Below are 21,753 nucleotides of genomic sequence, written 5' to 3' on the forward strand. Positions count from 1 at the left end.
CTTGTAGCTCTACCATGCAATATTTTCTTAGAGAAAGTAGAGCATAAAATTGACGTGGATAAAATAAATTAGGCCCAACAAATTAAATTGGGTCAAGAATATTTTGAGGGTGATATGGGCCTACAAAAATAAAGATTTAAGTAAGCCCACTAGGTACATAAGTCAGCAGAAAGTAAGATGAAGGACATGTAACAACATCACCTTGATAATACAGTGTTGTGTGTACAACTGGTCCTTAGTATAAAAACCCCAACATTCAAGATGGCCAAGGTAATTAATTCCAAATCTCATATCTACTTTACAAAAGATTTGATTTGAGTGTTAGAGTGCTCACTCAAAGTCAAGTCTTGCACGTACTTCTTTATGCAGGCTCCAAACTCGTTCTGCATATCGCGAGTCCAGACATCGAACGATAAACGACTTCTAAATATCATACCTTATAACAAATTATTGATTTGAACCATATCTAAGATGAGCCTTTATTTGGGTTAGAGTATATATGTTTTTAGTTAAATAATGCATCTCTATTCAATTGACCTACTGTAATTTGACTTTTGTTTATGAACATGATTTTCTATAATCCACTTATGGAATGCCTTAGAATCTCATTCAATGAACAATGGTAGAATTAAAAGACATTTTCAAATGCTTACAACTTTTATTATTAACATTTTTTTTTTAAATTGCTTAAAGTACATTACTATTAGAAAAGCATACACTATGTTTGTTTTCATTTTCAAGTTATTTCCGACGAGTCAAAACATATCCAATATTTGACATAATTCAGAAACACCCTATTTAGGTGTTTTAAACTGTTTTAGCATAAATATATACATATATATATACACATACATATACATAAATATATATAAAAAAGACATGATTTGACTATGAATTGACAATAAATAGTAATTTTTGTCTCCCAAAACACTACATTAAATACACAATACTTATTTTAAATTATCATAAAAAACTAATCCAAATATACATAGTATCTAACACGCTTATTTATCTTTATTTTTTTCTTTTTATCTTCACAAAACACAACAAAATACTAAAAAAAACGAATATGAACAATAAAAGATTTTGCAAACATTGAAAAACACCTCATTACATAGCCAAGAAAAGCTGTGTATTGTTCTCCCAAAGCAAAGCAACAGTGAAGCCGGAGAATGAACGAACAACAGCGATCGATACTCATCCAGTCTGCGTCTCGCTTCCCCCCGCCTCCAGGTACAACAATCGCTAATCTCTGCTGTATTTTAAGATTTCTTAGCATTCTGACTCAAATTGTTCTGCCAGGGGTGAAGTTTTCATATGGAACGGCGGGGTTCAGAGCCGACGCATCATTGCTGGAATCCACGGTGTTCCGGGTGGGTATACTGGCTGCGCTGAGGTCGATCCAAACTGGGTCGGTGATTGGGCTCATGATCACCGCCTCCCACAATAAGGTATCTGATAATGGGGTCAAAGTGGCGGACCCATCTGGTGGAATGCTCACTCAGAGCTGGGAACCCTTTGCTGACGCTCTTGCTAATGCCCCAGATTCCCATTCCCTTCTCCAGGTAAGAACACGTATGTTTTCTGCTTAATAGGAAGTACTGAAGCACGATTGAGGGAGTATTTTCTATCTTTGGTCCTTCTCTTTGGAATCGGTGCTTGTTAAATTGAAACTCTTCATATCAGTGCAAAATGCCTGGTTTAATTTGTGTATCTGTCTTAGTCAGGATAATTTGGGCTTGGGAGAAGTTAGTTTCATAAGATGATATTTTGGAGCTGTACCCTTTTCCATTAGATATAGGAAATAGTTTAGACAATTGATTGTAGTATTCATAGTCATCTGAGACAGATTGATGTGTCTGTCTTATGTCTTCTTTCTGTTGCTTACTGAAACAGTTGCTAGATGATTTCGTGAAGAAGGAAAAGATTACACTTGAAGGAGCCCCTGCAGCGGAAGTTTTGTTGGGAAGAGACACTAGGCCCAGTGGGATGTCCCTTCTGGATGCCGCTAAACAAGTATTATGTTCTTACTGCTTTTGACTTTTATCATCTTTGTTCCTATGCTTCATATTTCATGTAGTACTTTGTAGATAGTATGTGCCGACTGGAAACCTGCCTCAATTTGTAATTGGTTCTCTAACTGCAGTAAATCTTCGGGTCTGTTTATTTCCTTCTTTTAGGTTAGGTGTAGTTACCTATCTTTTTGTGCATTTAGATAGTGTTAACTGCGAGTACCAGGAATTTATATCTTAGATCATTAGGTGAGCATGATTATATTGTGGATGAGACATAAGGTTATCTTGTATAATAAGTTCTGATGCAATAATGCTAATTAACATTTCATAGGGAATAACTGCAATTATGGGAGCCTCTGCCAGAGTTATGGGAGTTGTGACAACTCCTCAACTGCACTGGATGGTTCGTGCAAAAAATAAGGGCGTGGAAGCCTCTGAAAACAATTATTTTGACCAACTTTTGGCATCTTTTAGGTTAGTTTCATTGGTAGGCATAGAGAAGTTTTACTTTTTAAATTTTTTTACGACTTTTGACGAAGAATAAAGTTGTTAGAGGTACACATTTTCAGGTACTTACTGGATTATATTCCCCAAAGAAATAGCAGGAACAATGTGACTGATAAACTTATAGTGGATGGGTCGGATGGTGTGGGTGGAGAGAAGCTTGAAAAGTTGAAGACAAGGTTGGGTTATTTAACAATTGATGTTCGTAACTATGGTGATGGTGTACTTAATGAAGGTGTAGGTGCTGATTATGTGCAGAAAGAGAAGGTTGTTCCGCGAAGTTTTGGTCCTGCTGATGCTGGTATAAGGTGAGTTATTTTCCTTCTGTTTCCTATTTTCTTTTGTAAATTGACTCTTATATTAATTTCCAAGATTCAATCACTAAAGTGCATTTGGAATAATAATTTTCAATTTTCTATAATTGTATGATAATCTAAGTGGTGGGAGACACATCTTTTTATGAAAATAATAGCATATTTTGTTTCACCTGCGTCAAGTGCTTTTTGTTTTGCATAATTTTCTCTTAAACGTTGTCATTATCCTCTAACCGTCTCAGAAATGTCTGCTTCATACGTCAAGTTACTGCCCCAATCACTTCTGTTGCATTATTTTATATCATGCGTTTGCATCTACATTTTTTTATTTGCAAAGTTGTTGGTAATGCATGACATGCTCTGTATAGTACTTTGTTATTGCTGATTGCTAAATAGTTGGGATTCAATTATTCCACTCGTGTTATCATTGGAAATATTAATTTAAGTTGTGGTTTTGCTCTGTGGCCCAAGGAATTTCTGACTTGCGATCTTTTATACCATTACCAACTTGGAGTTGGCGTATGTAACCTTTGCAGAATCGTACAAATTTTTGTTTCACGGATCACTTGTAATTCTGATTAGGATTGGAAACTGTGAACTTGTATGATTCTAGTGTTTCAGGTGTGCCAGTTTGGATGGAGATGCTGATCGGCTTGTGTATTTCTCTGTTTTATCAAATAGTAACAAGATCGACCTTGTTGATGGGGACAAGATATTGTCTTTGTTTGCTTTATTTCTCAAGGAGCAATTAGGTATTCTTAATGGGCCTGAAGATGCAAAAGCAAATAAATCTTATCAAGCCTCTCTTGGTGTGGTACAGACAGCTTATGCTAATGGAGCATCTACTGATTACCTGAAGCAGTTGGGCCTGGAAGTTGTTTTGACTCCAACAGGAGTCAAATACCTGCATGAGAAAGCAGCTGAGTATGATATTGGCATCTATTTTGAGGCAAATGGACATGGAACTATCTTATTTTCAGATGCATTTTTATCCTGGTTGGAGACTAGAAACAATGAACTTGCATCAACATCAAAAGGTTAAATAAGTTTGTCTTTTATTCATTTTTTGTGGTATTACTTGCTTTTGGTAAATGAACTTTTACTGGTTGCTTATATCTAGGTTCTGATCAACATAAGGCTGCTTTAAGATTATTGGCTGTCAGTAAATTAATTAATCAGGCTGTTGGAGATGCATTAAGTGGGTTGCTCTTAGTGGAGGCTATCTTGCAACATATGGGATGGTCTATCCATAAATGGAATGAACTTTACCAAGATTTACCTAGCAGACAACTTAAGGTCAGTTTGTTTCTAGATACTTGTTTCACAGTTTTCTAGATGGTTTAGCGAGATGATGTATGCATAATTGTCTGATGCATTCACTCAGGACAGTCTGAAATCTTGTGTTTGTTACTGTATTTAGCTTGTGGCAGTTGGAAATGTCAATACCATTTGATCTGATAATTGTCATGGGGTTGGCATGACCTATGCTCAAATTTGGGTGTTTGTTGAGGGTCAGATTTCTTGAGTTAGGTCTGTGGACTTGTAGCTTTTCTACTTCCAAATAAGGGAGATTTCCCTTATGCTATTTTTGGATTTCGATTTTGGCCCAAAGGAGGACAATAAACAAACACTAACCTCAATTTACTATCATTTGAAGTGAGGAAAAATAAATTTGATAGTGTTCTTTATGACCAGGATCCAAGGATCAATCATAGCCATAGGGCTGGTAGGTCAATTATGACTCTGATTTACTCTGGTCTCTTGTGGATATCATGTTGAAGCATTTACTTCAAGTTCCATATGTAGCTATATCCATTGGCAACCACCAGCATTGTCTTTCTCTCCTTCCTTTTTCTAAAGGTAGCATAAGGCAAGGGCATGCAACACTCAAGATAATTTCATCAACTAACTCAAATATGAGTCACTCAATACAAAAACTGACATGACACAACAAAGAAATAGAAAGTTTACTGTGTTAAAAAGCTGTGAAGTATGCCAACATAAAGAGAAACCCGTGTTTGGTTCTAATCCATTTTTAAGCAACAGTTGACTGTCCTTGTTAGTATGATATGCGAGCAATTTGAGCATAGCTGCTGGTTGTGTAATTAAGGGTAAAATACACTTTGCCCCCTTGAACTATTCTTGATGTAGCATTTACCCCTCTAAATTAAGGGTAAAATACACTTTACCCCCTTGGTTGGACAAAAATGCCCTCATACCTTGAAAAATTATATAATTCTCAATGTATTTTAGTATTTTGCTCATTGAATCATTACCAAATTATTTTTCATTTAATTTTTTTTAATAAGTGAAGAATTTAATTAAAAGTGGAGTATAAATTAATATATATAGTAGATACACAACAAATATAATACCGGGTTCTAATATTATGAACCAAACTTGTGATTAGGCATGAATCATGATACACAATTCTATCAAGCATAATCACATGAACCAAACATGCCCTTTTAGTATGAGGTTTCTGGTTTCAGGTTTTGATCAGTCACACCCAAGTGGCCTAGATACACACATGGTTAAGATTTGTAAGTTAGGTTGGTGAAGGAGTTACAGGTTAGCCAAACCCAATCAATTGCTTTCTATGGGTTCAGCCAAACCAATCAATTGCTTTCACTATTCCAGTAGGCGTCTTTCTTGTGAATCTTATTTTTAAGTTCAATTGAAAGAGCAAAGTTTATGTGTTTCTAAACCTTGTAAAAATTAAGGGTGGTGTTATTGCTTTGTCTAACAGTAAAAAGCCTGTTTGTCAAGCTATTCAGAAAGTACTAGGTTTCCCACCCAAGAAATATTAAATAATTAACATTCTTCTTCACTTCTTCAGGTAAAGGTTGTTGACAGGACTGCTATTATTACTATAAATGCAGAGACTACAGTTGTTAGACCTGTTGGTATTCAAGAAGCCATTGACACCGAAACAGGTAAACGCGTTTTGTGACATATACAGACTCCCCATACCAAGTTACCAACATCAGTTTGTGGAAGCATTTTTTCTTTTTGCTAGTGTACGTAGGAATATAGTTTAATTGTGAAATTATTATGGTTCCCTGATCAACTTATACGACTATGGTAAAAGGTGAATTTTGATGCGAAGGGCATAAAGACAACTCTACATGTGTACTAGGTGACCTATTGTTTGCAAATGTAGTTATTATTAAGTTAATAGGAATTTCTTATTATTTTCATTACTTGCACACATGAAAATACATCAGACAACTGACATGAGTATTGCCAGTTTCATTCACTAAATTTAAACTTAGATGGGTTAAATTTGCTGAAACCGTTTCCTACCATCAGGTAACTGCCTTGTGGCTTAGTCACTCTAAACTGCACAAAAAGAATTCTGACCCCTTATGAATGTTAAGTCAACCTCAAAAGAAGATAGGAAGTGCAGTTCTGATGAGTTACTGCCATCTATTACAATCACCATCACAGGAATTGTGTATTTCACCTTGAACCCACTGCAACTTGCCTTTGATCAATGTAATTAATAGTGCCTCCATTTCTGATCAATAATCATACTTTTCTTTTTATTGCTAGGCCATTTGAAACTCTGATTTAAACCAGAATTCCCTGACATAATTGTCATGTTTATATATAAGATAGAGAAGACACTGTAAGTGTCTGTTTATCATTTATGCTGAATTGTATTTGAAAAATAAAGAATATAAGTTGATTTACCAAAATAGATAAATATGGGATATGTTACTAATAAGAAGAGCATGTGCTTTAATAATAATGATATTGCAAGAGTTTTTGTTTTGCATTTACTTCAAAGTTATGTTGTTTAGTGTCCTAGATGTTTATTCAAATTTAAGATGAGAAGTTGCAAGTGAAGAGTAATATATCGACATTGTTATAATGCATATATTCTAAAGCATATCAGACCATTCTAAATAACCCCCTAATTTTTTCTATTGTCTTTTGGTTGAGAGAGAGGTAAATCAACGTAATGAATTTCCATCCCTCCATCACAATTTTGGATATTTTGCGTAAAAGTGATGTGACGACTTTTGGGATGCAAAAAAAAACTTGTTCTTTCCTGTTCTAGTGCTTGCAAGGCCTGGCTCCTCGAAAAATCCTTATCCTGGTTGGAGGCTGTAACAAAGATACTGTAAATCACATGGCAAAATGGTCAAGACTCGAGCAAATGCTAAATCTGTGATAGTTACTGTGATTTGCAAGTTGTAAGGACATTTCTCTACTTTTGCTGGCATGTCGTTCAAGCCTTCGTTGTTTTCCCAGAAGTATGATGGCTTTACATATTAAACATTTTATAAGCTATAATATATGCATCTTTGCTGGTATCTGAGGGTGTTTACATTGTGGTTAAAAAATGTCTCTCATTTGACTCTTTTCTGTCAGCTAAATATCCCCAAGGAAGATGCTTTATTCGCCCTTCAGGAACAGAGGACGTTGTAAGAGTGTATGCTGAAGCATCAACCCAAGAAGCAGCAGACAATCTAGCTCGTTCTGTAATGAGGCTTGTAGATCAATACCTTGGTTTCAGCAGTAGCTAATAAGTCCTTACAAAGTTTCATACCTAGAATTAGAATGGTGAAGAAATGAAGACATTGTTAGACTTAATCCCATGACTTGCGGATTCATAACGAGCTCATAAAGATGGTCACAGACCTTCAAACTAGTTTTGAAAAGTCGTGAGTTGTTGTCTGCCCATTAACTTTAAGGCTTGGGAACGACTGTTTATGTTCTCGCTATCTGGATGGTGTTTGAATTGGCAACTGCTTGCATGATAATGGCCCTTCAAGCAAAGAATTCATATTGACAAATGGCTAATGTTGTTTGATATTGATTCTCTTCATAGTCGCTCTTATATTGGTGTGCTAACACTCACAAGCTGGTGAGTCTCTAGGCTCACTATACTCGCTGCTGAGCCATTGAGCTTGAGGGGAGTCTATATTGTTTTACAGGAGTGCACTCTCGCAGTTTGGTCAGTGCCGTAATCGTGCTTGGGAGTTTTCAGAATTCTTGGGAACGCCCTGACGCCTCAAATGAAATGGCTGAAGAACAGAAAACTGTTGTTGATGCTTGGTGCTATTGCAGAATGTGCCATCAGTACAGGAGAATAACCTCCTATGTTACAGAGTTACTCATCGATGTGTTCAGGAAACAGAAAATATAATGAAGACAGACATTCATCATCTCATTTATTTCTTCTTTTCCTCGTCTTTTGTGTTTTGTGAAGTTTGATTGATGCCACTGTTATGGTTGAAGATGGAAAAGTTTAAAATTTTGGACACCAATAGCCAGTAGGGTAACTACTTTGACACTTATTAATATTAGGTTTAATTACACTAACACTTCCTCCCTTTTGTAAAAATTGCAACTACACTCCCTGAAAGGTGGCAACGTGATTTATTTCAAGGGTTGTTTCTTTCAGTTTTTTGTCTCAGAGACGGTGTTAATGTTAATTGCAATTACAATTCCAAGAAGTGTATTAATAATTTTACAAATAATAGAAAATATTCATGTAATTAAACATAAATTCAAAAGGTGTCGATATTATTTACCATATACATTATTGATGTATGTGTTTCTGGTGGTAAGCATGATAAACAAATCTGGGGAGATGTTCACTTGAAAACAAATACTACCAAAAACAACCCCACTTTCATACCAAATCTAGGTATTAATACAACCACCAAACTCGCCTCAAACTTCACATATTACATATTTTAGATTTATAAAAAGTAGGAATATATGTATAATAGAAAATACAACTATATAACTGCATCAATACCTTATCGTATCCTAATTTTCGAAATTTTCTATCACTATATCCATGTTGGGTCATTTCCGTGTTGCCATACCTGTGTCAATGCATCATGCCTCACAACTTTTACAAGTTATGAACCAAAATATTCTAATTACTAACTGCATGTAATGTATTATACGATATTTCCTTATATTCATATTAAAAATTGACCAGAAGGCTTCTCATATAAACCTAAAAATCATTAGTGGCAGCTACCCTAAACTGAACAATCAAGACATAAAGCAAATTGTGAAACTTTTATAATCAAACTAGCTCACCTTCATGCTTCAGCAATGGCAAAAAATATCAAACATTTGCACGTTCACTAAAAACAAGTGAGCAAAGTCAATGTACAGTGAAACTGACGACAAAGCTGACAAGCCAGAATGAACACTTGGTGCAGCATCGATACTATGATCGCGGACTAAGATCATAAAACACATAAGTATGCCAACAACAAAATAACTGGCAACAGCATAAAGAAACAATCACACGAAAGAGAAAATCTCTCTACTTCAATTTAGATACGACAGATCAAGAGGCAATACTGACGGGGGATTTTGACCAGAAAATACACAATTAAATACTCTTTCAAGATACAAAGACCTCAGACCAGTCAATTACAAGCAGATTCAGAAGTACAATTTCAGTTTGTGCAAAACCAAAGAGACAATCACATTATAATGCAGCGACTTCTTTCCTCCTGTGGTTGTGTAGCAGCTTGCGGGTACCTGTTTGACTCATTAGGGTTGTATGTAAATTCCGACGTGTCCAGCCCGTACTGTTAGACAAACATTGAATTGGTCACTTCACATGTGGAAGTAATTATCTACTAATAGTGTCAACAGCAGAATCCAAATTTTCAATACAATTAAAATGATTTGAGTAAATCACAGTATTCCATATAAAAGTAGCCCGAGTAATTACAGAAGGATGAAATTATTAGGCTTAAGAAGTTTTCCAGGCTCCAAAAAGGGGCTACGGATTACAAGTTATGAACATCAAAGCACAAAGCATTATGCACAATATGGTATCAAACACGGAGCTGACAACTTGGGTACATGAGTCACTTTACTGAGAACCCAGACAACAACCAATTTCTTATTTCAGGAATTAAATGACTAAAAGAGGAAAGTAACACAATCAAATACAACCTCGACATAATCTGTTTTCCTAAACTATATCTCAACTTTGCCCCTCACTCAAGTTGAAGGGATACAGGTTACAATGATGAAAGTTAAGAATTTTACCTTTTCATCTTTTAAATTAATGAGAATTCAAACAAATCACTTAATAGAAATGGCAAATCATTCTTCTTTCTCTCACTAGCATTTTATGTTCCTCACGCATAAGCTATTAACAGTTGAGGCTCATTCTGGTAACTTACTTTTTTTCCTTGGCCTGTTTTTGTTTATCGGATCCAGAAGTAGAAGAAGAAACTCTTCTTGTGCCTCATAATTCTAGGTACTTGATGTCAAAGGGAACTCAAAGTGGCATATTAACCTAGAACTTTCAAAATCTAGCGGCTAAAAGACCAAAGGAGAGATAGAAGCAAGAAACCTATGTTGTCCAAGTATTGGAAAAGACAAAATTAACATTAATGAGTTAGTTAAACCATTACCAGAAACTTTCTACTTGAAATAGAAGACAGTACCTGCTGCATGCCATTATAAAGGAACCAAACTTATCAATCACAAAAAACATGAAGTCACATCTTGACATGCTTGTCAACCACATCCGTTAAGAGTTCTCGATTTCTATTATAAGATTAGTGGAATTCAGGACTCGGCAGATTCCTGTAAAGCTTCCTAATATTTCTCTGTCCCACGTTTCTTATGCAGCTGATTCATTTTTCAAAGAAGCTATTTACGTGATCTAACTAACTCAATCTTCTCTGTTCCATGAACTATTTCTGGACGCAACCTTGGAAATACACTAAAATGTCTATCACATTTAAAAACTTGGGACATTTACTTACTTAACCCAAGCCGAATATGTTAAGATCATGCAGTCAATAGCACTACAACTTCTTTACGAGCTTATATATTGATTAGAACACAAATCAGCCTACAGAGCTTGTGACCAACATATTAAGAGGACATAAATAAGTGCCTCAAACAAAACATGTAACTATTTAATTCTAGTTAGGTAAATGCACAGACATATATCCATTCCTATTTGTAGTTGGTAAGGAATAATTGTAGTTCCTATTTAATGAGGAAGGGAGCAATTTTTAACTAATTAAATACTAAATATTAGTAACTAACAAAATAACTTAAGTATGATTTTAAGTTCGAACATAATTGACGGAAAATTGAAAACGTAAAAACTTCTGCAAGTTTTTACTACTTTTCCTATTTCTCTCTTCTTCCTTCATTTCTTTCATTCTCAATAAATTATTTGCATATACTGAAAAAATAGTTGTAATCTTAACAAACTAAATACTAAACAGCTAGTAACTAACAGAGTAAATTACCTATGATTAAATTATATAACTTAATTAAGTCAAAATATAATGGACGAAAAATAAAAAACATAAATTTCTTCCCTGTCCATGAAAAGTATCCTTTGCTTTGAGTTGTTTATCCATAGGGCGAAAATGACATTCACTCGTTTCAATGACGTCTTTTGGCCAGCAAACATAGGGATTCTTAAAATAATTTTGCAAATTGTATGGGATGTTCATGTAATTACGCAAACGGTAAGGAATCCCTGTGTATTATCTCTAACAATCTTAGAACCCAAAATGCATGAAAGAATAACAAACAATGAGCAATAGAAAACTCACAAATTAAACGAAGTATAAACCAATACATGCTATATGGTAATAAACATTTGTTGACTGTGGTTATAGTAAAATAATGGCCGCAAAATAAGAAGGAAAATGCTGAGGTGGTTTTAATGGGAAGACATACAAAGGTGCAATCCCATATACATTGAACTATATCGAAATGCTATGTTTATGCCTGCAGAATTTAAGAAAGATAGAAAAAGGAAAGAGCATAAAGAAAGGCATTTATAAGCTCTCAAAATTTGGGTGGGCCTAACCTATTAAAAGCCATTTAGTAAGCAGGTAAATGGGTAGATATGCGTAGTGATCCTGAATTATCAACATTTACACCTGAACATCAAACCCATTCCACCTAAATTGACACCTCTGCCATTGGTTGGGATACAAAGTCTGTCATAGAAGTCCATAAAAATGTTGATCATAATTGAGTGGGTTTTTCTTATTGTGAAAATCAAAGATCAAATGAAAAGTTTCACTGGGAAACTTAAGTAGCCATAACTATTTCTTAGCCTGCATCTCAGAGCCTGAAAACAAGAACAGAGCAAGCGAGCACACCTTCAACAGCTTGCTACAACTGCCAGACCCTGCATATGAGTTCCTATCATGCCTACAGCATGTGGTTCTTGTCCTCTAAGTTTGGGGCTTATCCACCATTGACCATACATGAAGAGTGATTCAACGCAAGAGGAAAGAGGATTGAGTAGTTGTGATACCATAAGAGAAATCCAACTATGCTGTCTTATAAAGAAAGTAGTGAAACTCAGTTGAATGGCACAAAGGGATTGAATGGCTTAAGACACACTTTAATCCCAAGGTGCGTCAACACTCCAGGTTTCATGGGAGAGGTGCAAGGTATAAGGTGAAGTTCAGTCCTTGTGGAAGAGGCAGGAAATACTTGATTTTCCAAACCAGGTTTCACTTAGTTATAGCAAATTTCATCAAATTCTAATATTTTCAGCACTTAAAGAGTTACTGCATTAATATAAATCTGCAGAACATTTCAGAAATTGAAAATATTATATTAACTTTAAAATCCATCATTCCAGAACTAGTTATAGAAAAATAATTTTTTCATGTATATCTACATTTTGTGTAGCAATTTTCTTCAGAAGTCTGAACCTAATAATTTAGCATTTAACAAATCCATAGCTTCTGCAAACCTGAAGAAAAATTCTGAAATGTTCAGTAAATCATATTTAAAACTCAGAAAGTTTCATAATTTTGGAATCATTATATAAAAGCACAAATGTGCCATTAACTACAAAATTCATTCATTTCATTTAACTGCAGCTTGTATTTGGAAATTTCAGCAAATTCTTATAAATTCAACTAAAAAGGAGAGAATCGACTTTCTGGTTCTCTTTGTGAGTGGTGCTAGAGGGACCAAAAAAGTAGAGAAAGAAACTACGCAAAGAAAAGAAAGATGGAGAAAAGAAGAATGAAAGCAAGGAAAGGAGAAGAGAGGAAAGCCGGCAGGATGTAAGCAGGCTTATGCAGAAGAGCCCTCTGTTTTCTTTTGTATAACTGCATCTTTATTTTTAGAATACTGATGATTTTTGTTTGAAAGAAACATGTTATATTAGCCACATTTTTATTTAACAGAACAAATACACATTTGTTCAATGAGCATGTAGTTTGGGCTTCAAGAAAAAGCCCAAGGCACAGCAAATGGACATGGCTTGGGATATTCCACGTCTGATGGTTATAGGATCATATAGGGGCAGATGGTTTTTACCACCCATCCATCTCTAATCCAATGGCAATGGGTGGATTGAGTCCTTGACTTTAAAGAGGTGCCAAGCTTGCACCTTGCCATGTGCAGGGCGTAGACAAGCACCTTAACAGACAAGTATGGTTTAGGATGACATAAGAGGGCACAAACTGTGGTCTTTCATTTTAAGACTAAAATAGGCCACTGGTCCATGACATCACTGGGCTTGTAGTCGATAAAACACTTCGGTTTATTCATCTCTTGGTTATGGAAATGAACAGTTCATCCATTCCCAATTTGTTTCTGCTATTTTCTTTTCCCTGTCATGAAACAAGACTCCATTTCCTAAAACTAATCAGGTATAACTTTAGAAATACCTTGTCACTTAAAGTAATTTTATCACATTAGTAGCTCTCAACCACACAAAATTTTCAGTTTTCCAATTCTCACCTAACTGAGTTAAAATGGAGCATTCGAGGTGGGACAAAGGAAGCGCTCTTTTCTTGTATATAAGCAGTAAGGTTTGCAATAAGAACGCACTCATCCAGGATAAAATATTTGATGTATTTATTGATTTAAGGTACCCTATATTTAACTTAATCTTAAAAGTATAAGGATTCTTGCATATGTTGAGAAATCAAAATGCTTTGTGTCAATATTATTTGTTCCTACTCCTTTTTGGTACATCACTAGATATGTATAGATTTCCTAAAGGTGATTCTTCACCCTCGAAGGTACCCTCTCATTTAAAGTTACAATACTACCACCAACTCTCAACCAATACTTTTGAAGGCACAAAAATCTCTTTTGCTTTTCTTTGACCCACCACATAAAACTCTCTTTCAAGTCAAAATGAACGCATGAAAGAGGGAATTTACAGAGTGTTTTCTTCAAATTAGTTTTTTTTACTATGTGGCAGTTGCATGAGAACAAAATGAAAAATAAATGTGAATCCAAAAGAAGCCTCATGGGACATACTAATATCACTCGCACTCAAGACAGTTCTTTTCTTAGACCACGTTACAAACATGTATCTTGAAGAATAACTTTGCTCAGTTTCATTATCCTACATTATACCCAGAATCAGTGGAAAGAATGAGTACGAACTTAATCTATTGAGGATAAATTGTCATTTACTTGGGTCAACATAAGGACCTTCTAAGATCTTCTAGAGAAGTTAAAAATATCCCAATTTTTTTTTCTTTAAGAATTTATAAAGTCACAAACATCATATTTTAAGATTCTTCCCCTCCCAAGAACCTTCTAATATGTTAGAATCCCTCAAATATCTGATAAGGTGTTTTTACTTTTTACAACAAGCACTTACCCAAGCAAAAACAGAATAAGCTTCACCAAAGACAATCTTAAACAAGGCATAATTACCAGAAGTAGCCAATTAAACTTAAGCTAGTTATCCTATCAGCAAATAGGAATACAAACGAGGACCAAAACTTATCATTCTTAATGAGCTTTACAAGGCTTCTTGATTTCTCCTGCATCAAAGGAGCTAAACATATTGATCATTCTTAGCATTATAACTTATATTATCGATTAGCATGACCTATTAGCTAATGCAAAATCATGCAACACCTAAAAAGAAAAAGTACAATGTAATTTGAAGTTAAAGAAAACAAAAATAAAAGAGATTGCATTTCTCAAAGGGGGGAAATGTATGAGCAAGACCAAAACAATGAATAAGACATCTTTCACCTTTTCCCTCATACGTGTACTCCAAGCATCATTCCTACTTGGACGCTGATCGAGGGTGCCAGCAACAGGAACACCCGTGGCTGGAACAGGTTGTCTATTTATCAAAGGCTGCCGGATCTGTTGCCTGGGACCACCTATATATTCTTCATCACTATCATAGTCTGCTGGTCGATTTGCAGCCCTTACGATAAGTGCCAACAAAAATATAACGGCCTGCAATTCATAGGAAGTTAATAAGCAACTCATAAATTGAAATTTTCATCTGAGATTTAATGACCTACAAGTTGACTAATTGAGGTGAAAGTCTCATTCGTGATATCAGGACCAGAAAACACCAACATTCAATATGTAGAGGCTCCATTAAGCAAAGAAATATTGCCTGTAAGTGCAGAAGACAACATAATAGCAAGGTATGGTTGTCACTAGACTAGTATCCGGATATGACCCTGAAGCTAGTGGGATAGATGCATAATTGCATTCAATAGCAGAAACTGGTCTTAAGAAGGCATTTTTCCTTCAAACCAATGGTGGAATTCTTAGATAATTAACACATATGTATTGCTATCTTTTGGTTTATCTGGCAAGCACTCCTTTATTGCTCATAGGCCATAACTGAAACAGACATCTTTAACAGAAAAAGAAAGGCGGAAAAAATATAAAAAACGATTAGTCACACAGGCTTTCTATACATTCTGCACATGTATGTATAGGTTTTAAGAAAATTCTCAGTAGCCTTACCTCTAGTATGACAGCTCCAAGAGCAACCCATTTGATAATTTTCCAGTGTTTCTCCAGAAATTCATACATCATATCAAAATTTCCAGTTTTGTCATTTGGAATTTCCTGTTCATTTTTTTTGCCATCAGATTAGCATATTGTAGCTCTGCGACAAAAGATAGCAAGCACAGTCCAACTAACCTCTTTCCAGCTTTTGTCGAAAAAGATAAAAGCAGCCAATCCCAGCTCTACCAAAATCAACAGGATCACCAGTACTGAATACTTTATTATCTTAAGGAACCCAACGATCCTCATAATGAAGAAATATGCACAATGTCACAATCTTACAGAAAGTTATACACCTAAATTCTAATGCAAATGTACAACAGAGACAAATAATACTAAGTATTCTCAGAGTAGTATTTTTCTCAACAATGATCAAAGTGCAGTCTCTTAATATTAACCTACTCAAGCTAGGAGCGCCAGGTACAGATCAAAGTATCCGTTATTAAGGTATAATTGCATTCCAAAACTTGACAACCTTAACAATTTGCCAACTAATGCAAAAGCTTTAGGCTAATAGCAGTAAACATTTCAACATGAGACCAATTTCCCTGTTAACCTGTTATACCAGCACTTTAAGTACCAATTCAGACCTATAAAAAGGAACATGGTAATGTAGCAAATATTGAAGTAATTGATTATCAGAAAGGACACACAAGTGAGGCAGCAGCCATTCCGTGTAGCTGTTCCAATGCAACCACAACAAGCAATGAAGAGAATAACTGCACCAATTCCGGTGAAAAGATAAATAAACCTGCAATTATCACATGTGAGGTCAACATAATAATCCAAGGAAAATATTATCAACTAAGAGACAGATGTATGCAACTTCATCGTTCTTGGCCAAGATATCCATCAGATAATAAAAGAAAAATTTAACCACTCACACCAACAGAACTTCGAAACAGTCAATATATTGAGTAGGTAAAACAGAACAGACATATTTGCAACTAAAATATGATACGTGATCAAAAGGTTTGGCTTATTCACACTCTATGATAACTATCCGGCAGAGCCAGTTCACAAGTATAAATATGCCACCACAGCCAATTGAAAGGAGCAGGAAAGCCATAAACAAGAGCCTCCCCCCCCACTCCACCCCAGAAAAGGCACATTAGTTCAAATGCCAAAGGTAGAAAAAGAAAAAGTAGTTTTCATCTAAACAAAGACTTGCATCGGAAACACTGGAAAAGGCACCCAACACATCTTGTCATGTGCATTAGCTAAGATAATACTATTAATAATTACTTAAGATTAAAACAAATCACATCCTTGGATTTGGATAGAAGAGTGGAAGAGAAAGGAAAGCAAATACCTAACAAACTACATCAACTATAATTTTCCTTCCTATGGCTTCAAAATTTTCTACCTTTAACAATGAAAAGTTGAAAATAATTTTGAATGCACATTCCTCATGTGGAATTCAAGACCCAAACCGGTCCTAAAGCCCAACAAATTGAAGAAAAATTTACAATGATTCTGGCAAACCATACCCGTCCAGAGCAAGGGAACGATCAGATCCCCATGAAAATCATTGAAAAAGATACAACAAAATCAACCAGCATAAGGTAGCTCATGGTAAAAATTGGAGCAGTACACATTAAGGACAAATATAAATGAAATATTGTGAATGGATATGTATACTAATGCATGAAAATAACAGCTATAACCATTACGCTATTCTAGGTGTTGTACCTAGGTGTATGCATTTAAAAAAAAAGAAAAGAAAAGAAAACCGTTATGCAATTCTAGATGGACACATTACAGTAAAATAAAAAAATTGTAAAATCCACATACATACATAAACATAGAAATACCTTTTCTTAAAACTATTGAAAGAAAGCTCTATCACGATAACTATATTTGCAGAGAAATCAACTGACAAATAAAACAATATCAAGCATCAATCTGAACTTGATTAAGCCTTTCTTAGGTTTTTCACTTTCTGACACATGCAAAATCCAAATTAATTAAGGGTTCTTCCATATGCATTTTCTCAGAGAGTAATGAATGCTATAGCAGAAAACACACTTTTTCAGACTCTAATACTCTGAAATACATCCAAATGCTTATGAAATGAATCATGACGACACTAAGTTATACTAAAGTTGAGACATTTTTCTTCATACCATGCCTTGGGGAGTTTGTCAAAAATGTTATCAGCCAAAGACACTCCTAATAGCATAGGCCGACCAAGCTGTACAAACTGCTCACTTGTTGGGGAAATTGGGACATCATCATCAGTTGAAGCAGCATTCTTATACCCCACAAAGAGGTATACACCATACCCAATCATCGCCAAACCCACAAGAATTAGCAAGAAATTCAAAAGCTTCAACAGGCACTCCCAGAATCCCCTACACGCCATTCTCTATAATAAATACAACAAAAATTTCCCTTATACACACTCTTCAATCAACTTAACACCTCTGTTTCCTGCAAAGAAACCCCCGAAATTAATATCTTCATAAATTGCTCGAAAAGCATACAGAAAAGAGATCACTGGCCCAAACAAAACAAAGAGAAGGATAGAACAAACCGCCGTTTCCAACAGGTTATTATAATTATTCATACTATATCTCTTTGCAATACTTTCTTCCACTCAAATTAATAACGAAACTAGAGACGGTACATCAATAAATATAACCACAGAAAAGAAAAGGATGCTGAACCATAATACCCACAAATAAAGAGACAATGGATGCGAATTCCGCATCAGCAAGGTGAAATCAGGCGGCAATAAACCTTAAATAGTAACAGAAGGGAACAAGATCAAGGGGAAACTTAAATACGGCATTGTATTTGAGCCGATAAAGAATTATGAGAAAGCTTACAGAATAATAGCTCGTAATTGTAGATCAAAGAACCACAGGAGAGACCGAGAGAGAGAGAGGAATTGTAATGAAGGATGAGCGATGTAAAGCAACAGGGTCAAAATGGCTTTTGTGCTGTCGACATCCTCGACAGATGGCACTTTCTTTTCTAGCATATATCATCTCTCTCTTCCACAACTTTGTGTTATTTTCTATTTGGTCCCATTATTACATGGTCAATAGACACTGTCCCATAAACTCTAAAACAATAGCTGAAATGATCCCTAGATACCGAAAAAGAAAATGACTTTGTTGGTGTCAAATCACCATTATCTCACTGTAAAAAGTTGTCCATTTTTTTCTTCTTTATTTACTCACACGATGTTGGCCCTTTCCATGTATATATAGATAAATGGGTTAATTGTAATTTACCTTATGTGAAAATAATAATACTTATATGTGAAAATAATAATACGTACAAAACTTTCTTAAATAAAAAGAGGATAATGTTCTCCTAACCTGAACTGTCGAAGAAAAGCTCATTGCCTCCTATATTTATGAATTATATGCCCCTTTTTTAAAAATTTAAGGGGCGGCGTTGTCTACTTCTTTAAGTGAATTTTTTACTTATTATAACATTTATAGAAGGGCTTGTGCATTTAACCTGTAGACCATGTACACGCACAAAACCACTCCTAACAAGAAACTTCTTCCGAAAGGGAGGCCTAGTTGTGGTTGAGAGTATAATGCATGGCACGGGGCAATGGAGTTGGCCAAAGTAGGAGTCGTGAGGGAAGTAAAGAGCCTAGGTGCCAAGGGATGGTGGGTTCGACACTAGTGGATGATGGTAGTGTGTGCAATTGTATAAGAACATGTAATCAATAAGCGAATCATTGGCACCTTGTGACTCATTCTATATTAGGTTTTTCCGATATGATATTAGTTGAAGAATTATTCTTTTATGAATTCAACTTATGCATTATGTGTAATGCATACTTAATAAATATTGACACCCCCTTAAACATGATTCCTCAAGAATCCAAAGATAAGGAGTGGGCCCCCACCTAGCAGTCCTGAAAACCCATGACCAAGGTAGTAAATCCATTACTTGTTTCATCCTCACTAACCTGGCAAGCACAAAACGAGCCCAATACAGCAAAAAGAGTCAGCATATAAGGACAATACATTACACAAGTCGTTGACACCTTAGGACACGTCATACAAGAAAATCTCCAACTAACTCCAAGTAATTTAGCAGGAATTAACTCTTTAAATAACAAGTAACATTTTCCCGGGTTCTAAGTTAGATGGGGCAAGTTTCAGTCAAAAAGTCATATCTTCATTTAGATAAGTCCAAATCATGAACTACTTCTTTTATTATTTAGCTAACACATGTAGATATCTAATGATGCTGATTCACCCTAACCACCTTTCAAGATCTTGCTTTACGAAAGTTTATAAAATGAGATAGATTGCAGTCATTTTGGTAACATCTACTATCACACTCCAATTCTCACTCTCTTTTGGTTTTTTGACTATGTTCAACTTAATTTTTGCACTCCACATGAATCGTATCATTTTATCATCGTATTCAACCCCTGTTCTCACATCCTTTCAGAAAACCATTGTTCTCACATCACTTCAAGTTTTTCCTTCATTTATTCAGTTAAGATCATTAATGACTTAAGCACCAGAGTGCTAACTTCTGTTTTGCAGGTTAGTCCCCAGTTAACCTTCAAATTTTCTTAAAGATCCTTCAACCTTTAGGGTGCAGTTAAATTTATCATTGGCATTATCTATGGAAACACTTGAACTTGGACGTGAGAAATGGCAAGTTTAGATAATGGGGGGGTGATAATACTATTATTCCACGTCCACCAGAGGCACTAGGAGGTTTCAATGCCCCCACTCTAGCTCTTAACCCAATAGTTCTACCTACTGCGCCAGCCCACTCTTTGTTGAGCAGTTTTAATAGTTTATTATAAAAACCATCAACTCAACCAACCGAGGCTCCTAAGCAAATGGAGTAAGACAATTATCCTAGCAAGGAAAAAGCGAAACACCAAGCGATTGAATAACCAACGGACATATTCTTATTGTTCTCCAATAGGACGTCATGTACCTGTTGAGACAATCAGCAAGGAAGCAGCAACGCAGGAGCCCTCGAGATCCAACACTCTCTCTGGAAAGAAAAGATAAGAACCCGTTTGGTTGTGTTTTCATTTTCAGTTTTCAACAATTGAAAATGTGTAGAAATGCTTTATTGGTTTTTAGGCGAAAACTGAGAAAATGTTTCGATTAGTTGTTTCCAAATATAGGTATATAGGTACGAGAATGTTGAATATAGGTATATAGGTGCGAGAATGTTGAATATATGTATATGTATTTTTGATGTGACAGAAAGAGAACTATGACAAGCTCATGTGACCTATATAAATTTAAAATTGAGAATTAAAATGGGAATGCATTCTCACTAAAAATGGCTTGACCAAACAAATTCTCACCTACCCAAATAGTGAAAAGTGAAAAAAATCTCATTGAAAATACAACCAAACAAGTTCTAAGATTCTGCCAAGAGGTGAGGGAAACCCTACCCTTGGAGCGGGTATCCCTTTCGATGCTGATATCATGGCAGAAAAGCTCCATGCTCACTTCAGGGCCCATTCCCCTCTGTCTACTTACAACGGTATTACCGACTTTCCCGAGCACATTTGTAAGTTTGAGAATACAACTCTGTTACACACGTATACCAATGATATTAAATGTCATGTATTCCTTATTACAATAACCGATTCTACCTAATGATCGTTCAGCCAACTCCCAACTAGATAAGTACATTATTTTGAACAATTTAGCTCCCCTTTCTTATACTAGCATCAGGAAGTGTCGAAAGTTGAATATCAGTCTTTTTGGAGTAAAATAGGAGGAAAAGAAGAGCTTGGGGGCATATGTCCAACGTTTCAACAATGTTATCTTGGAAGTCCCAATTACTCACCTAGAGGTATTGATCAGCACTATCACACAAGAACTTCACGTTGGACCTCTCTTCAATCAGTGGGCTACAAACCTATACATGACTTTCGTGACTCGTTGATCCAAGTAGAAAGATACATGAATTTAAAAGATTCCCAATTAGTAAAAGCGGGTGAACCACACGACAAGAAAGGGCTAATGAGGGTACATCCTCTTGTACGAACAAATGGGAGACCGGAAGAAGGTTCAATCCCTTGATCTAAAAATGAGCACTACACCCCACTTATCACCAACCTAGCACAAATGCTCATGGCCATAGTCTGGCAACCTACTCTACAGCGGCCCAAAGGC

At 35.6% G+C, this 21,753-nt stretch overlaps 2 protein-coding genes across 3 annotated transcripts; one reads left to right on the plus strand and one right to left on the minus strand.

Annotated features, from left to right (window-relative positions):
* Positions 1,077-7,385, plus strand: LOC105155939 (phosphoacetylglucosamine mutase). The gene is made up of 9 exons (XM_011071922.2): positions 1,077-1,233; positions 1,303-1,565; positions 1,897-2,016; positions 2,347-2,489; positions 2,585-2,827; positions 3,455-3,870; positions 3,954-4,129; positions 5,673-5,769; positions 7,214-7,385. The coding sequence occupies exons 1-9, from the start codon at positions 1,173-1,175 to the stop codon at positions 7,366-7,368; spliced, it is 1,674 nt and encodes a 557-aa protein (XP_011070224.1). The 5' UTR covers positions 1,077-1,172; the 3' UTR covers positions 7,369-7,385.
* Positions 9,069-18,599, minus strand: LOC105155940 (tobamovirus multiplication protein 2A). Of its 2 annotated transcripts, none has more exons than XM_011071923.2 (7): positions 18,451-18,599; positions 17,746-18,052; positions 16,271-16,370; positions 15,755-15,835; positions 15,575-15,679; positions 14,837-15,049; positions 9,069-9,405 (listed from the first exon to the last, which is right to left on the minus strand). In XM_011071923.2, exons 2-7 carry the CDS (start codon positions 17,982-17,984, stop codon positions 9,298-9,300), a joined length of 846 nt encoding a protein of 281 aa, XP_011070225.1. In that variant the 5' UTR covers positions 17,985-18,052; positions 18,451-18,599; the 3' UTR covers positions 9,069-9,297. The 2 variants fall into 2 exon arrangements, with proteins under 2 accessions (XP_011070225.1, XP_011070226.1); XM_011071924.2 differs by lacking the exon at positions 18,451-18,599 and adding an exon at positions 18,301-18,423.

Source organism: Sesamum indicum, linkage group LG2 (genome assembly GCF_000512975.1).
Source record: "Sesamum indicum cultivar Zhongzhi No. 13 linkage group LG2, S_indicum_v1.0, whole genome shotgun sequence".
Classification (NCBI taxonomy): Eukaryota; Viridiplantae; Streptophyta; class Magnoliopsida; order Lamiales; family Pedaliaceae; genus Sesamum; species Sesamum indicum.